Genomic DNA, 19,108 nt, shown 5'->3' on the forward strand with positions numbered 1-19,108 from the left:
AAACCATATGACTAAACCTTCTCATCTCAACATTTACTTTATACTCTCTTTTTCAAAAGTGAAGGATAAAATGTGTGTCTGTAACACTAATCTAATCTTAAAATAATATTTAAAATTTATACTATAAATGCATTGTGGTGGGCAATGCAGTCAAAAATATAAGAATAAAAATAATTTTGCACAATAACAATATTTATTGCTATATACAATAAATAATGCCCAATATGGTTTATTCTATAAGGATGACTTTCAATCAGAATCGGAGTGCTAAAAAAATTCTCAGACAAACCTGACCTGTAGCTCCACCTATATGTCAGATGTACCCCTGGATACCACCATTACTGTAGTGCCTTGTTGGCTCAATTCCTCCCACAATCCCTCATTACTGGGGAAGGGGGTGTGTAGAATCACTGCCACATCCCCCTTACTAGCTGAAATCACCTCCACAACCCCCTCACCCCTTCTGTCTACAATGCAGATACAAGCAAACCACCCATCACCTTTACTGAAGACCAAGTCATAAGAGAACTATGCTGACTTCCTTCTGCCAAGGAGACAGGCCCTGATGGCATCAGCCCATGGGTGCTTAAGATCTGTGCCTCGCATCTTTAGGGTGTGATACTAAGGATTTCAGTATTCAAAAGCTGCCAGTGCTGTAGAAAGCATCTTGTCTGACTACAGGCCAGTGGCACTCACCACACATATCATGAAAGTTTATAAGAGACAGGTCCTGGAAATACTTCATCCCCAAGTTAGGTCAGCATTGTACCCCTTCCAATATGCCTATCAGGTAAGGATTTGGGTTGAAGATGCCATCATCTAACTGCTGTACTGTGCCTACAGTCACCTAGACAAACCATGAAGATCTCTTAGGATTATGGGCTTTGATTTCTCATATGCTTTTAACATCATCCAGCCTGCTAGTCTGGGGAATAAGATATTGGCATTGCAGGTAGATGCTGGCTTAGTTTAATGGATCATGGAATATCTGACTGGAAGCCCACAGTATGGGTAGCTACAGAGCCATGTGTCTGACACTGTGCTGTGTAGCACTGGTGCTCCAACAAAGGACAGTTCTATCACCGTTCCTTTTCACTTTGTACATCACAGATTTTAGCCACAACACAGAGGGCTGCCAGATGACTGTGCAATAGTAGGATGTATCAGGCATGGTGATGAGACAGAATATAGGAAGGCAGTGGACAGTTTTCTTGACTGGTGTGAGCTGCATCAGCTGCAACTCAACACCAGTAAAAACTAAAGAACTGGTGGGGGATTTAGGAAGATCATGATCTCCACTTGCTCCTCTGTCTATTAGGGGTGTGGAAGTGAAGATTGTTCAGGAATACAAGTATTTGGGGGGTTATATACAGTAAGCTAAACTGATCTAAGAACTCACTGACCACATATAAGAAGTGTCAAAATAGGCTGTATTTCCTACAAAGACTCAGGTATTTTAGGGTCTGCAACATTACGCTGCAGATGTTTCACTGTGGCATGCTGGGGTGGGCGGCAGTATGAAAGAGGCTAAACAAACTAATTCAGAAGGCTGGCTCTGTGGTAAGAGAGAAACAGCTTGGGAACTGTGGCAGATCGGACAATGTTGTCTAGACTTCAGTCCATTACAAAAAAATGCTAATCACCCATTTCATAGTGAGTTGGACAGAGGAGGATTTTCAGTGGTAGACTGACTAGCATAAAGTGCTCCACTGAACATCACTGGAAATCTTTCCCACAGCTAGCAGACTCTATAACTCCTCTTCTGGTCAACCATCCACATTATAAGTGGTTTCCTTTTTCTCTAATGGATATCCCAGTACATTTTGATCTACTTAGATGTACAATAACTTGTCTGTTCTTCTAACATGAATAACTTTTTGTTCTCAGAATATTTAACATTTTCACTTAATGTGCAATATTAGTATGATAAGTACTTTCAAGCTCAGTATGCTAGGAGATCACTGATGTAGTCCGGTGCAAGGCTATTTTAAGTTTTGTAGGTTATCAATAGAATTTTATATTCAATCCTGCAAGACAGGTTTGTCACATGTAACCGCTTAATCTTATATAAGCTTTTTGATCACTCTCATTTGTTACATAGAATTTCAAATAGCTTTCCTGCTAATTAGCAAACACACAACAGCACTTTACCTTCACTTGGGTCTTAACAAACACATGCATGATATATTAGCCTTTCAGTTATTTCACAATAAGTTGGGTCTAAAAAAGTTTGTATAACCCTGAATGTACTACAAATTCTATTAGCTACTATAGTTCTGGCTTTTTGCACATGTGAACTAAAGTACAGATTTGTATTCCCAAGAAAATTTACTTCATTTTCTACAGCATATGGCATAGTTTTAGTTCTGTAGACAAAAATCAGTGGATGAAGGATAAGATGTGGGACTAAAACAATGTAAGTCTTTTAAAAAGTTTGACAGTTTCTGCACAAATTATAATCATTGTTTTCAAGGTACATCTCGCTCTTTTTGGTGGTGCATGCCAATACGGGCCAATACAAATGAAAACATGCAGAATATATCCAAAGGTATTCACAAATTATTGTTGTAAACAAAAAGTGTTACCAGCAGTGAAAAGACTCTTGAATCTCAATTAAAATGAATTAAAATTGTTTACATCTTGCCTGCAGAAGGGGCCTGAGTTGCCTCAAAAGCTTGCATATTGTAATTTTTTTAGTTAGCCAATAAAAGGTGTCATTTTGCTTGACTTTTCACTTAACTAAAATGACAAAAGGATAGTCAGTCACATGACTATTTTTCCATTGTTGTTAATAAGAGGCGAAACAATTGTCACTTACTGGGCAGTGGTATTCATTTAAAAGTGAGTACTGTATAGAACAAGCCATAAATTGGTCCCCTCATGCACCTTCTCAGGAGCGATTGTACACCTGTTGGAACTATTCTTGCAATTTTTTTTATTTAATAGTAGGTGCCAAAGTCTTAAAATTGACTCTCGTTCTGTTTCAACCAAAAACAACTTTATGCGAAGGGTTTTGATCAGAACCCATTGATATAAACTGGTGTATGTTCAATAAAATAGTATGAATGTTAATTGTATTTTTCATATGACTGACTATTCAGGGTTTGGTATGCTTGCCTTAAATGTAATCAAATATGCTAAAGCATGTACACTCAAAAATAATGGCACTTTACAGTTGTATGGTTCCTTGTAGAGCAATTGCTTGATAAAGCACCATTTCATTCTGGCAAGAATTCTTTGCATATGAAGTTGGATCTTTGAAAAAACTTCAGGAAAAAAGCAAAACCCACAAATCTTTCATGTATGGTAGGCTACTAAGAAATGAAGAAAACTTGCACATATTCTTAATCTGCAGTGAGAGCCCTTTTAAAATCAGGTACTCATCAGTATTTCACAAATCTGTTACCAACTATTCATTGTTTATTTACTGCATGGAGCCTGTTCTGGACCTAAATGGTTTTCTTTTTCTGGGGGGGGGGGAAGGAATAAAAAACCTTCTATGGCATTGCTCTGAAGAGCCACCCTGGCACCTTCATTTTTAAAGAGTGTAGGGACTGCTCTTTAGGAAACAGCCATGACCCCAAGTCATAACTTTTGTTGTAAAATTTGCCATTGAACAGAGCATAACAAATGATTGCTCCCCCCACCCCTTTTTAAGTATGCTGAATACCAACATGCATAATCTTAAGTTTTCAAAACTACAATTGTAACACCCAGCTGAAGCTGGTTTACATAATCATTGTTTCACAAGAGTTACGGAAAACATGCAATGTTTACAAATTACATATTTCATTTGAAGCTACTGTACATTTTCCAGTATAGGACTGCATACAAGGTGGAGTTTACCAGAGAATTCTAAAGGAAAGTGTCACGACATCTGTCCATGAACCGACTCTCAAGAGAAGGTGGGTCATGCAGCAAGACGACCTTAAGCACACAAGTCATTCTACCAAAGAATGGTTAAATAAAAAGTTAATGTTTTGGAATGGCCAAGTCAAAGTCCTGACCTTAATCCAATCAAAATGTTGAAGGACCTGAAAGTGAGCAGTTAGTGAGGAAACCCACCAACATCCCAGAGCTAAAGATGTTCTGTACAGAGGAATGAGCTAAAATTCCTCCAAGCCAATGTGCAGGAATGATCAAAAGTTACCAGAAATGTTTAGTTACTAAAAGCAAAGCTTCACACACTTTTGCCACTCACACATGTAATTTGATCATTTGCCTTAATAAAATGACCAAGTATAATTTGTCTCATTTAACTGTTTTCTCTTTTAGGACTGGAGTGAAAATCTGATGTTTTAGGTAATTTATGCAGAATTAGACAATTCTAAAGGGTTCACAAACTTAAGCACCACTGTATATTTTTGGGGGGGGGGGATTTGTGAATGTTCCGATTTCAGAACATGGCAGTGTTGTCAAAAGCATTTCAAGCTGCCTTAGATTACAAACTAGGTTGGTGGCAGAACCAACCCAACTGGTCTAGCTTGCCCCACCTACTTTAGGTGGAAATTTGACTAACTAGACAATATTCAGTAACCTTATACTAGTCCTACTAAACCATATGCACTCTTCAGTTAGGCTGTAGGTTTACTCATCCTTGCAAATTATGAAAAAGCATTCCTCAAAACAATGGAGTAAACCACTTTAAATAAACTTTATTAATAAAATGCAGCTCCATGATCTCATTTAACAAGCAAAAGGCAAGAATCTTGCCAAAATGTAAAAGTTGGTTTTTAAAAAAAGCACAATATGGGAAGTTCAGAACTGTACATGAAGGTAATCCCCATAAAAATATAAAAAAATAAAAACGACACATGGTGCCAAATAGAAACATGCATATATCTATACATTTTAGAATTACACAGCCTTAGCCAGATTCTTGATTAAGGAAGTCTTCAGTTCAGGTATAGTACTGATTCTCATGTGTTTTTGAGAGGCATATTTGTTCTTGACAGCCTAGGAAAGAGGGAAATGTTAAAGCCAAACAAATCTTAAGGGGCACACCAATTTAAAAAAAAAAAAAAAAAAAAACACACACACACACCCAACCACACCCCAAAACCAAACACCTACCATGTACTTAGTTAAACCTTCATTAACCTTCACCACATTTTTAGCCATGTGCTGCATTACAGGGGTCAAACAGCTTTCGGTGTAACTTAAGTAATGTTGTAAAGTAGACGTCTATAAAAGAAAGTTAAATTCACTCAAGGTGAGCACTTCTAAAAGCAAATCTTAACTAATTCACTTATGAAATCCAAACAATTACTAACCCATTCACCACAGTTGAACACTTTCAATGTCAATGCAAAAGCTGCAGCAGCAACCTGGGAAGGAGGGTAATGTACCATCTCATAGTCTGTCATCGATAGCTCCATGAAGTATTTGGCCAATGTGTGTTGCTCTGCACTTACCTAAGTGACAAGGTATAAAAAACATTAGTATGCAATGACAGAATGAACTTCATCCATCCAAGATAAACCTTAAAAACATTCATACTTCACCAATCTTGGAAGCCCTCCTTAGGAAATGCAGAGGAATTGGACGGCCAAAACCAAATTTTAGCACTCTAAGGATCTTCATTTCCATATCCCGAATTTGAGCCTTTGTATAAGTATTGTCCGTAACAAATGCAAAGTCCGCAATCTCTGGAGGATACATTTCTTCATATTTAGATGCAACAAACATTGCAGTTACTCCAACAAGTTGAAGCATTTTCTTAGGCACCGGGTTAGCCTTTGAAAGGAAACAGACAGGGACTTAATAGCAAAAACATTTCCCACTGCTGTGTGCACCAGATACAGATTACCAACTTGATCTGTATAGGGCAACATGACCTTAACATCCAGGACGGAAAAGTTGTGTAGTATGCTATAATGCTCTAACAAAGCAAAGACCCATTATAAAAAAGCTACAGAGACCCTTACCCCACATGGCTCCCCCAAACCCAAAAGGGATTCATATAGTTCTAGTCAATGGTGTAAATCTGTAGCTTTAAGAAAAACCAAGTTACCTGTAGAAAACGATCAATTATTGCAACCGTCATATACATAGTTTCTTGGAGAAGTGTGAACTTCAGATGAACTTGTACAAGCCAGTCAATGAGAATAGCCCTCATATTTCCAGTGACTTCTTGTCCTTCCAAGTACTTGGGGCGTACCGATTGCTCTACCTGCAAGTGTAAAAACCCATACATTTAGGCCCCACTTATAGGTTTCATTTCCAAGCATAAACCATCCATTTATCCCATGAATAAAATGTTTGCTGCAAATCAGATACTCCCAAAGCATTCAAATTTTACTGCAAGTTACATAAAATCTAGAACAGGAAGCTGGGCAAGCCTATATGCTAAGGAAATTTTAACTAGGATTATGGAAGTTCAAGATACTTGTGAAGAAATGCCTTACCTTGAAAGAAGGCATTTTCCAAGAGTTTATACACATTTTGCATTTAGAGGAAAAACCTGGAAAACTTTCATATTGCACAGGATATATACTGTGTGAAGGTTTGGTGGAAGTTCTGTTGGTTTTCCTTCAAGTCAAGACATCAGATTGTACAGTGGTATATCCAGGGTAAAATTATCACAATGTTCATTTGCAAGTCTACCATAGACTACAAAATGGTCAAACCAAACCCCAAAATTAAGGCAACATCCAAGTTTTATTATTTGAGCTGGCAGCTCACAATTTCTACTCAAGAAAAATTGCTACTTTGCCCATGCGGGGACTTCAGCCAATTAACATGCCATACATAGAAAGCATTTGTATAGCTATGTCCAATTACGTTGCCACAATACATCTTAATTCATGGACTGACAAACCCAACTGTAGTCAAACCTTCGTTGCCATGTTGTTTCAGGATAAGCACTCATTGGCAACTTCCAAACTGGTTTGACTACCAGTCACTCGTTCCGATATGCCAAAGATTGTGATCATGTAAGCAAAGTTAAAAATGGTGTCAATCACCACCCAACCTCAGTTTTGCCTGTCAAGAGACAACCGTAATGCTTTTAGATACACTTGTCATGAAGCTAAATATTGTCTGTTTATGGATCAAGGATTACTTTGCAAGACTGCAGAATTGCAAAATAGCCAAACAAATGTGGCTTGCTTCCTCAACCCAAACAGGGTAGGGCTTGTTAGCAGCAACTACTTTCTGAATACCTATTGAATATGCCCAATAACCTAATGAACCAACCCCCAGCCATTTTTGGACAGATACCATACTACACAGCCTGATGTGGACTACCTTACAGTTAAAAGAAATGCAAGTAATATTGCCATGGCTGTGGTTTTGGAAGTAAATAATGGAGGTGAAGTCCTAAAGATGAAAGGCTGGCTGCTCATCTAATCCAAGTAGAGCTGTACATTTTTTTTTTTTACCCCAATTCTCAAATGGGGGTAACCATCAAGTTTGATATACAAGGCAAGTCAAGTATCCATTGAAGTCAAGGCTTAAACATGGAAAAGCCTTAATGTTCCGAATTGCCAAACTAGCTGTCCTCTGCAGGAAACAAGGGAGACAACTATGAAACAGTAGGGTGTTCAGGCTTTTCCATTTAGCAAGATTTAACACCCAAGGACACAGCACTTAGTATAAAGTTTTCACAAGTCAAAAAGTCTTGTTTACTGGTGTACAGATTACCAGAGTTATGTAGCTACAGAATACCATTATGCCCATCAAGTGTATTGTATGAACTGCAATTCAGTTAATTACATTTACCTATATCTGACAAGATTTATTGCAGCAAGTTGTCAGCTTAGTTTTATAAATTTGGAAACTCGTGACATTAGGCTTTGGGCAGTAGCATCAAAATGCTACAACTCTGGCCCATTTTTTTTTTTTTTTAAAAACTGAACAATTATATGGCAATTGTCATTTAAATAGGCAAACTAACCTCAACCTGTCTTAAATAGCTGTAGATATCCTTTACATATTCACTACAAAGCATTGGGTTGTCCGCATCATCTGCATCAACATCCCTTATATTCAGCAATACGTCAGAGAATGCCTGGCATAAGTCTTCTTCAGGTGCACAACCAGAGGTCTCCATTGGGGTTGGTGATACTGGCTTTTGGGAAACAAAAAAAAAAAAAAAGTTTGGTTACTCAAATCCTGTGAAGGTTGAACCAAGCAAAAAAGTATATTCAAAGCAAATTTACTCAAGTACACATTTACAACTAAGGTATAGCAAGACAAATGTTCATAAAACCAATTCATTCAAGCAAACTCTGGATTGCAAACCCAGTGCTTATCCCAATAGCACCAGATATAAAACAGGAAAAGGCTTGGGTGTACTGTTCTGGGCCTATATAGCAACTAGGAAATAAGGCTATAGAAAAATTACATAACCGAGTGTGCCATTCCAATGGCACAGTGGCGAGAAACTCCACTGACAGCATTGGAAAAAAATTAGGGTAACGATTTAACAGTTTACATTTCCAGTGTCACCACACCAGAGACAAACTAGATCAGACTACTGAAAGCATTCAGTGCGCCAAGATTGCAGAGCCAAGACACAAGGTATAGATCTTTAGAATAAAGACACACATTAACACTTAAGCAGGTACAAGAACCAAAAATCTGTAGTCTAACATTTAAGATATCAACCAATTAATGTTTAAAATATCCTGATCAAAAGGCAGGAATACCACTGGTACACTTTCACGGTGGGCAAATGCATTTTAGCAAAAGTAAAATTGCTTTCAGAATAGTGCTTGCTAAATTAAAACTGCCCCTTTCAGACAATAGCCCTTCAGTGACTAGTACAGAATGCCAGACAACCGGTATCCATAGAGCCTGCAAAGATAAGGGTTTGTGTTTATATGGGCTATAGTCAAAAAGGCCAAGGTCTGAGGGGCTTTAATACAGACCACCACATGGGACTATGCAAGGCACTTTAGCCTATTGTATCTTAATAGGGTACAGAAATTTGAATACTGTATAAACCATTGCATCAATTTCTGGAATTAAAAAGGTAGTGACCTTCCCAGTAATTTAATCAATAAGGGAACATACCATTGATATCACTCATCTGCCACTAAATGCAACAGAATCATATCTGTTGCAGATGAAGTCACATTTCACCAATTTAACAGGGTGGGTTGTGCCCTCACATGTATTGGAGTGATCCAAGTATTTGGAAACCACAGAAAGCCTCCAGAAGTCGTACATACAATTGGAATGTGGATTTACCTCCAAATAAGACATGATTAGGCTACTGTCCGACGTGGCATTGCCTTTAGCCAACTGGTGAAATACAGTAGTTATGAAATAAGTGAACAGCAGGCTGTAGCCAAGAGACAACATCTGCTCTTTGCCGGGAGTCAGACACTGGCAAATATGTACAAGTGTGGTCCTCCCCCCCTCGTCTTTAGGACACAGTGGTCCCAGAATATATGGCAACAGGTAAGATGCGATTGGTGAGGGAAGAAAAAAAAACCCCACAGAACCTCACTACACTTACCTGTATTTCTTTAACTGGCTTTGACAAATCTTTCTCAGGTACATCAGGCTTAATTTTCTTCTGCACTTTGGAAACTGGTTTAGACTCCTACAAAGAAAGGAAAATTCATTGTAGGATTTCTTCAGTTAACCAATGAATTCACAACAAAATTAAGCAATCTTTCAAAACACAAAACGCTATGCATTTAACATAACTATTACATTCAACACAAATTACTTACATCAAATGATTACTGGATTATGCTACATGGAAGGCACTGTATAGATATGAATTATAAAACTTCCAAAAGCCTGTGGAAGTCAATTAAACCTTACTTTCACAAAAACCTTGTGCTCAATTGCTACTCCAGAAGACGAAGTTTGTTTTAAAGCCAGGTCTATTCACAGTCACCCATCCCTTACTTATCCAGGGCAGAGGGCTGCTGGAGTCCATACCAGCGATCATGCACACACATTTACAGATTAAAAACCTTCACCTACAGTCACCCTAGCCTGCCACCTACACCCTGGAGATAAAATGATACATCAAGACTTCGTTTTAAGCAAATACAAAAATGCACACAGAAGCCCAGCACTTAACAGCTGTAATGAAACTACCTTTTTTGAAACTTGCTTCAGAGCAGCTCCTTTGTTCCCAATGTCACCCAGCACAGCCCTGGGCCTCAGGCCAGCTTTGGGTGCCACTGCCATTTTCCCAGGTAATACAGTTCTGTTTTCTGTGTTGACGTGTGAACTCTGTTGGTTAGAACATTACAAGTTTCAAGATATGCATATGCAATAAACACATTAGTACAACGTTAAAGTCAAACTGCGTATTTAAAGGCTACCCGCAATCCATTACAAATTGTACAGATTACACATTAGTGTCTAAAATATAAACTCAAACGCTGAACCGATTTCCTCCACAAAAGCCAGAGAGGAAAGTAGAATATGGACATCTTGGGCCAAGTGTTTGCAAATTGCTAACTTAAAACAAAGCATCGTACGACAACCGAGTTGAGGACAACGCGGCACAGAAGCGCTATTATATATATATATATATATATATATAAATAAATGTATTTTTTTTTAAATTGGGGTCGGACGTAACAAAAAGTAATCTTAACAGTATTCTTGAACAGTATCACAAAGGCCTATGAACAAATGATCAGCCAAATAACGACAAAATAAAGTAGCTAAACATTAAATTAATACAACAGTATTAAAAAAAAAAAAAAAACTTACACGGGTTACTCGATAAGCCATCTTGCCAAACGACTTAAAACTTATTGCAATTTCACCACTTCAACCAACAAAACTGCAAAAACGCCTCACTGTGAACAACAAGCAACCAACTCTGAAAAAGTCTGCTTGGTTCTGGTTTAAATCTACCTCCGCTTACATTTCATTGGCCTGCTTTTGAGAGAAGGAGATCTCCTATTGGCTGTAGAAGATCCGCTCAGAATGCGTCTCCAAGAGTAACGAAGAGTCATGTGATCAGGAATTTTTTTTCTTCCCTGGAGAATGCAGAGCGGAGAGATTCTTGATGTTACTTTGAATATCAGCTGGTTGGGGTGCAGAACAGGAAGTGACGCCGTTGTTAACATAAACTAAGATTCATGTGCATAGCTGTTTTAGTTTAATAACAATTTAAACCTAATTCTTTGAGAACTGTCATGCATCCATTGTCACTTCCTATATGGCACTGTCGGCTGTATGATGAGGTAGCGTTTTTAGAGCCCCTCGTTCAAATCCTGGCACTGTTTGCACGCCTCGCATTTGTATCTATGGATGTTTTCTTTAGGAACATTTGTTTTCTTTGAGTGCCGGCTGCAGTTTGGGCATGAGTGAGCGTGCGGATCTACCATCAGGTCCTTGTGGGTCTGTGCCCAGCAATTAGTGACGGCAAGGTAATGGGCATTTCGATTCACTTTACTGATTCGATTCTTTCGAACTGCCCGTTCAAGTGAATCGATTCTTTTGATTCATTTAGAGTCTGGCATATATTGAAGTCCGGGTCCCCCTCTCATCGCATCACACATACTTTCGAACATTATTTTGATATATCGGGGTGGGCAAAGTAGGTTTGCAGTTGTTAGTTATGATTATTGCAATACCTTTATTAACTCAATAGCTTTATGAACTTTAACTCAAAATAAATTCACGATGTTACAATGCACTTTAGTTCAATCTTATCAGTGCTCAAATTGCCAGCCTCACGTTACTCACAACTGTAAACCTAATTTTGTCCACTCCTATACTGTATGTATGTGTCTATGTATATATACAAATATTCTTATTGTTTATTTAATTTTTAGTAGCTAGAAATCCACAAAGGGAGAAAATGAGTCATGTATCTTTAATTAGTTTTTATTCCTAAGCTTTGGGCAACCTATCAGGTGTCATCATCAGAGGAAAATGATTAGACATACAAGACTCAAAGGCAAAATATAGCAAATGGGGGGTGGTTGTAAGGGAGTGGTGAATTAATAAGGTGGGGTTCAGAGGGTGTTGGTCACAAAATCATTCAGTTATTATCCAACCAGCTATATCCTAACACAGGGTCATGGGGGTCCACACAGGGCGCAAGGCAGGAACAAATCCCGGGCAGGACTCACACACACACACCAAGCACCAAATAGGGACAATTTAGGATCGCCAATGCACCTAACCTGTATGTCTTTAGACTGGGGGAGGAAACCGGAGCACCCAGAGGAAACCCACGCATACACAGGGAGAACATGCAAATTCCACGCAGGGAGGACCCAGGGAGCGAATCCAGGTCTCCTAACTGCAAGGCAGAAACGCTTACCACTGTGCCACCTGGTCATAAAGTCTTATTTCTTATTTTTAAGAATATGCTGCATATGCTGGGTTCAAGTCCAAGTGTCTGTTAATTGCATTTTCATGTGACAGCCATGATTCAGCCAGCTGTCTGGCACTCTAGTGTGCCCAGTGGAAATTGTATGTGTGTATAACAGAGATCGTGGATCCTTCCTTCTGTTGCAAGTGTTTTAGATGTCTGTCCCACGTATACAGCTGGGCATGCACAGTATGGAATGCTCTCAAATGTGTTTCTTTTCTCTGTGGGCGATTTTTTGCTTTTGGCATTTGCATTTGAAGTGTTTGCAGACTCGTATGCTATCTTGATCCCAGATCTGGCAAGGATGCGTGCTCTACTTTCTGATATGCCTCAATGATAAGGGAGAGTGTAGTAAGTGCGTTGGTTGACCAAGTTGGAGTCAACTGTTTGCTGAGGTCTGGGGTGTCTCCTATGTAAGCACCATTTAATAAATGTCTTGAGGTGGTAGCCTGATGTGAACAGATGAAAAAGATAACGTCTTTCATTCTTTTTGGTGTCCATTGGGTTAAAACAGATGAACAAAGTCCTGACACAACGATGAAGGGTGGTTGCTAGAAAAGTGTAATATTTTGTCTGCATAACATTCCTCACGATAAACACTCACAATTAAAGTAGCATCATTACCTGTTTCAATGGATATGTCTGGGAAATTGATGCGCCCACACATTTCTTTTTCCATCGTGAATTTAATTGCAGGGAATACTGAGTAGATGTGAATTTGGAATTTATTCAGCTGGTTATCTTTTAATATGATGAATGTGTCGTCGACATAGCGTATCCAAAGTATGGGTCTTAACTGAGTATGAGCCACTCTTTCAAATTGCTGCATAACCAGTTCAGCTATGAGTCCTGATAATGAAGATCCTATTGGCACCCCTTCTTTCTGTCTATAGTATTTTCCATTAACATGGAAGTAGGTTTTCTGGCATTGTGACCTTAGTGGTCACTATACAAAGACTGATCCTGTGCCATGACCTCCAAAGGTCATGTGAAAAGATAATTTCCTGTTGGGGATTAAGACAGTATATCAAAAATGAATACATAAATAAATAAATGCTTCTAATTTCAAATTGGACTGGGCATGTCACATATGGTTGCTTTTTTATGTCGGGTTTTACACTGTTGATTTTTGTTTTTTTTTTCTTTCAAAGCCCCTTGATCCTGCATTTCTTATTCAGCTGTGTTCAGGTCGGGCTTCATATCAAGTTGTCCTAGCTACTCTTTAATAATTTCACTCTCATGAATTTTGGATTGATTTGCCCAATAGACTTTTTGGGGGCACTTAACATTTTGCAATCTGTAAAATAGCTCTCAAATGCCAGATCAGAGTTCTTAATAGTTCATAGTTCATCAAGTGATACGCAACTGGAAACAACAATCTAAACAATATGATTAAAGACAATATTTTTATTCTGCACAAAACTGGCAGATTTTTTTACATTATATTTTACAGCATTCTACTAACAATTCAAAGTCTATAAAAAATAAAACATTATAACATTAAAAACTATAAGGATATGTTGTCTGTTCCGTATATTAGAACATTTGAACACTCTAGATGAAAACAGAGACTCCAAAAAGGGTGGATACTCCAAACTGCTGTTTGGTGCATACGCACAAACAACAGTCAGGACCCTTCCCCCCACCCGAAGGCGGAGGAAGGCCACCCTCTTGTCCACCAGGGTAAACCCCAATGCACAGGCTCCGAGTCGGGGGGCAATAAGTATGTCCACACCTGCTCAGCGGCTCTCACCGGGGGCAACTCCAGAGTGGTAGAGAGTCCAGCCCCTCTCAAGGAAATTGGTTCCAGAGTCCAAGCTGTGCGTCGAGGTGAGTCCGACTATATCTAGCGGAACCTCTCGACCTCGCGCACTAGCTCAGGCTCCTTCCCCTTCAGAGAGGTGACATTCCACGTCCCAAGAGCCAGTTTCTGTAGCCGAGGATCAGACCGCCAAGGTCCCCGCCTTCGGCCACCACCCAACTCACACTGCACCCAACCTCCTTGGCCCCTCCCATAGGTGGTGAGCACATGGGGAGGAGGACCCACGTTACCTCTTCAGTCTGTGCCCGGCCGAGCCCCATGGGTGCAGGCCCGGCCACCAGGCGCTCGCCATCGAGCCCAACCTCCAGGCCTGGAAAAACATCGTCCATGGTTTTTATTCTTCATCGGAGGTTTGTTGACTCTTTTTGGAGTCTCTGGAGGGGGTGCTAGAGGGCATACCTTCTGAGGATTCCCTCGTTTTGCTGGGAGACTTCAATGCTCACATGGGCAATGACAGTGAGACCTGGAAGGGCGTGATTGGGAGGAATGGCCCCCCGATCTGAACCCGAGCGGTGTTTTGTTATTGGACTTCTATGCTCGCCACGGATTGCCAATAACGAACACCATGTTCAAGCATAAGGGTGTTAATATGTGCACTTGGCACCAGGACACCCTAGGCCTCAGGTCGATGATCGACTTTGTGGTCGTGTCGTCGGACTTGCAGCCATATGTCTTGGGCACTCGGGTGAAGAGAGGAGCGGAGCTGTCAACTGACGTGTCTACGTGACCATCATCATCAAGTCCTTCCATGAAAACCCTAAATACAAAGAGGACTGTTTGACTTATGTTAGGTAGATTGCCCAGAGGGGACTGGGCGGTCTCGTGGTCTGGAACCCCTACAGATTTTATTTTTTTTCACCAGCTTTTGGAGTTTTTTTTTTTTGTTTTTCTGTCCACCCTGGCCATCGGACCTTACTTATTCTATGTTAATTAATGTTGACTTATGTTTATTTTTTATTGTGTCTTCTATTTTTCTATTCATTTTGTAAAGCACTTTGAGCTACATTTTTTTGTATGAATGTGTGCTATATAAATAAATGTTGATTGATTGATTGAACTGATCACCACCTGGTGGTGAGTTGGCTTCGATGGTGGGGGAAGATGCTTGTCAGACCTGGTAGGCCCAAACGTGTTGTGAGGGTCTGCTGGGAACGGCTGGCAGAATCCCCTGTCAAAAGTAGCTTCAACTCCTACCTCCGGCAGAACTTCAACCACGTCCCGAGGAAGGTGGGGGACATTGAGTCCGAATGGGCCATGTTCCGTGCCTCTATTGTTGAGGCGGCTGACTGGAGCTGTGGCCGCAAGGTGGTTGGTGCCTGTCGTGGCGGCAATCCCCGAACCCGTTGGTGGACACCGGTGGTGAGGGATGCCGTCAAGCTGAAGAAGGAGTCCTATAGGACTTTTTTGTCCTGTGGGTCTCTGGAGGCAGCTGATAGGTACCGGCAGGCCAAGCGGAATGCGGCTTCGGTTGTTGCTGAGGCAAAACTTCGGGCATGGGAGGAGTTTGGAGAGGCCATGGAGAATGACTTTTGGACGGCTTCGAGGAGATTCTGGTCCACCGTCCGGCGTCTCAGGAGGGGGAAGCAGTGCAACACCGTATATGGTGGGGATGGTGGCTGCTGACCTCGACTTCGGGGCGTTGTGGGTCGGTGGGGAGTACTTGAAGACCTCCTCAATCCCACTAACATGCCTTCCAATGAGGAAGCAGAGCCTGGGGACTCTGAGGTTGGCTCTCCCATCTCTGGGACTGAAGTCACCGAGGTGGTCAAAAAACTCCTTGGTTGCAGGGCCCCGGGGGTGGATGAGATCGCCCGGAGTTCCTTAAGGCTCTGGATGTTGTAGGACTGTCTTGGTTGACACGTCTCTGCAACATCGCATGGACATCGGGACAGTGCCTCTGGATTGGCAGACCGGGTGGTGGTCCCCTCTTTAAAAGGGGACGGAGGGTGTGTTCCAACTATAGAGGGATCACACTCCTCAGCCTCCCTGGAAAAGTCTATTCGGGGTTCTGGAGAGGAGGGTCCGTCGGATAGTCAACCTCGGATTCAGGAGGAACAGTGTGGTTTTCGTCCTGGTGCGGAACAGTGGACCAGCTCTTCACCCTTAGCAGGTCCTGGAGGGTGCATGGGAGTTTGCCCAACCAGTCTACATGTGTTTTGTGGACTTGGAAAAGGCGTTGACCGTGTCCCTCGGGAATCCTGTGGGGGTGCTCGGGAGTATGGGTACGGACCCCTGATAAGAGCTGTTCGGTCCTGTACAACGGTGTCAGAGCTTGGTCCGCATTGCCGGCAGTAAGTCGAGCCCGTTTCCAGTGAGAGTTGGACTCCGCCAGGGCTGCCCTTTGTCACCGATTCTGTTCATAACTTTTATGGACAGAATTTCTAGGCCTACCAGAGGTGTTGAAGGGTTTCCGGTTTGGTGGACTCAGGATTGGGTCACTGCTTTTGCAGATGATGTTGTCCTGTTTGCTTCATCAGGCCGTGATCTTCAGCTTTTTTTGTTTGGTTCGCAGCTGAGTGTGAAGCGGCTGGGATGAGAATCAGCACCTCCAAATCCGAGACCATGGTCCTCAGCCAGAAAAGGGTGGAGTGCCCTCTCAGGGTTGGGGGAGAGATCCTGCCCCAAGTGGAGGAGTTCAAGTATCTCGGGGTCTTGTTCACGAGTGAGGGAAGAATGGAGTGTGAGATCGACAGGCGGATCAGTGCGGCATCCGCAGTGATGCGAGCTCTGCATCGGTCTGTCGTGGTGAAAAAGGAGCTGAGCCGTAAGGCAAAGCTCTCAATTTACCAGTCGATCTACGTTCCTACCCTCACCTATGGTCATGAGCTATGGGTAGTGACTGAAAGAACGAGATCGCGAATACAAGCGGCTGAAATGAGTTTCCTCCGCAGTGTGTCTGGGCTTTCCCTTAAAGATAGGGTGAGAAGCTCAGTCATCCGGAAGGGGCTCAGAGTAGAGCCGCTGCTCCTCCGCATCGAGAGGAGTCAGATGAGGTGGCTCGGGCATCTGATCAGGATGCCTCCTGGATGCCTCCTGGTGAGGTGTTCGGGCACTCCAACGGGAGGAGGCCCTGGGGAAGACCCAGGACACGCTGGAGGGACTATGTCTCCAGGCTGGCCTGGGAACACCTTGGGATTTTCCCGGAAGTGCTGGAAGAAGTGGCTGGGGAGAGGGAAGTCTGGGGCTCTCTGCTTAAGCTGCTGCCCCCGCAACCCGACCTCGGATAAGCGGAAGAGAATGGATGGATGGATGGATAGATGAAAACAGGCCATTCAGCCCAACAAAGCTCGCCGGTCCTATCCACTTATTTCTTCTAAAAAACATCAATTCAAGTTTTGAAAGTCTCTAACGTCTTACTGTCTACCACACTACTTGGTAGCTTATTCCAAGTGTCTATCTTTATATAAACATAAACTTCCTAATGTTTTTGTGCAATTTACTTTTAAGAAATTTCTGTGTTCCCGTGTTCTTGATGAACTCATTGTAAAGTAGGTCTCGATTCACTCTTCTAATTCTCTTCATAATTTAAAACACTTCAGTCTTGTCACCTCTTAATCTTCTTTTGCTTAAACTGTATAAGCTCAGCTCTTTTAATCTTTTCTCATAATTCAACCCCTGTAGCCCTGGAATCAGCCTAGTTGCTCTTCTCTGGACTTTTTCTAGCGCTGCTATGTCCTTTATGTAACCTGGAGACCAGAATTGCACACTGTACTCAAGATGAGGCCTCACCAGTGCATTATAAAGGTTGAGCATAACCTCCTTGGACGTGTACTCCACAGATCGTGCTATATAACCTGACATTCTGTTAGCCTTCTTAATGGCTTCTGAACACTGTCAGAAAGTCGATAGCTTAGAGTCCACTATGACTTCTAAATCCTTCTCATAAGGTGTACTCTCGATTTTTCCGACTGCTCATTTTGTATTCAAACCTAACATTTTTACTTCCTTTACATTTACTGACATTAAATTTCATCTGCCACAAATCTGCCCAAGCCTGTATGCTATCCAAGTCCTTCTATAATGATATAACGGATTCCAAATTATCTGCTAATCCACCTATCTTGGTATCTTCTGCAAACTTAACCAGCTTGTTACTTATATTCCTATCTAAATCATTTATATATATTAAAAATAGCAGCGGCCCTAGCACTGACCCCTGTGGAACACCTCTTTTAACATCGGCCAGTTCTGATGAGGTTCCTCGCACCATCACCCTCTGCTTCCTGTGTCTCAGTCAATTCTGCACACATCTAAAAACATCACCCTCAGCTCCCACTTCTTTTAACTTGATGCCCAACTTCTCATGTGTCACCTTTTAAAATGCTTTCTGAAAGTCCAGATAAATAATATCATATGCTCCACTTTGATCGTATCCTTTTGTTGCATCCTCATAGAATTCCAGCATGTCAGTAAAACACGACCTCCATGCTAACTGTTCAGAATAACTCCTGTCCTTGCCAGGTGTTGCTCAATCTTATTCTTAACAATTCCTTCCATTAATTTTCCTGTGATGCATGGTAAGCTTACTGGCCTATAGTTGCTTGGATCTGCCCTGTCACCCTTTTTATATAATGGGATGATATTTGCCATTTTCCAGTCCTTTGCAATCTCTCCAGTTCCCAGTGACTTCCTAAAAATATGTGTCACAGGTTTATATATGTACTCACTAGCCTCTTTAAGAACTATATATACATACACACAACATTTTCAACTACTAAGCACAGCCTGGATCTGAATTACAGTCGTATATTCAACGAAGCATGGAAGATCTTCTTTCCCAGTGGTGTATCGCTTGGTGAGCTATTAACTTTCAAGTTAAACTGAACTGATGTGGCAACAGGAGCTGGCTGATGTATCCCAGTCTTCAAGTGCCTGTGGCTTTCAGCCATGTGCCAAGTGGTTGGGAGGTGCGCAGCACAGCATGGTCCAAAGTGGGGAGAAGTGCCCATAAGCATTAGATAGACGCACTAATGACCTGA

The 19,108-nt window shown here is 41.5% G+C and overlaps 1 protein-coding gene across 1 annotated transcript; it reads right to left on the reverse strand.

Moving 5' to 3' along the window:
- Window positions 1-4,635: 4,635 nt before the first annotated feature.
- LOC120532556 (G2/mitotic-specific cyclin-B1-like) lies at window positions 4,636-10,819 on the reverse strand. Its single transcript, XM_039758639.1, has 9 exons — window positions 10,690-10,819; window positions 10,063-10,200; window positions 9,467-9,553; window positions 7,898-8,071; window positions 6,014-6,172; window positions 5,500-5,736; window positions 5,274-5,414; window positions 5,074-5,184; window positions 4,636-4,956 (listed from the first exon to the last, which is right to left on the reverse strand). The coding sequence occupies exons 1-9, from the start codon at window positions 10,708-10,710 to the stop codon at window positions 4,858-4,860; spliced, it is 1,167 nt and encodes a 388-aa protein (XP_039614573.1). The 5' UTR covers window positions 10,711-10,819; the 3' UTR covers window positions 4,636-4,857.
- Between the last annotated feature and the right edge of the window lie 8,289 nt (window positions 10,820-19,108).

The sequence above is a fragment of the Polypterus senegalus genome, chromosome 7 (genome assembly GCF_016835505.1).
Source record: "Polypterus senegalus isolate Bchr_013 chromosome 7, ASM1683550v1, whole genome shotgun sequence".
NCBI classification, from domain to species: Eukaryota; Metazoa; Chordata; class Cladistia; order Polypteriformes; family Polypteridae; genus Polypterus; species Polypterus senegalus.

Bases quoted from the DNA above. Each gene is read 5' to 3' on its own strand.
- LOC120532556 (XM_039758639.1), bottom strand. From the start codon at position 10,710: ATGGCTTATCGAGTAACCCGT. The intron at 10,201-10,689 runs GTAAGTTTTTTT...TCTAACCAACAG, and splicing joins TGGCTTATCGAGTAACCCGT to AGTTCACACGTCAACACAGA. The intron at 5,185-5,273 runs GTTAGTAATTGT...TTTCTTTTATAG, and splicing joins TGTTCAACTGTGGTGAATGG to ACGTCTACTTTACAACATTA.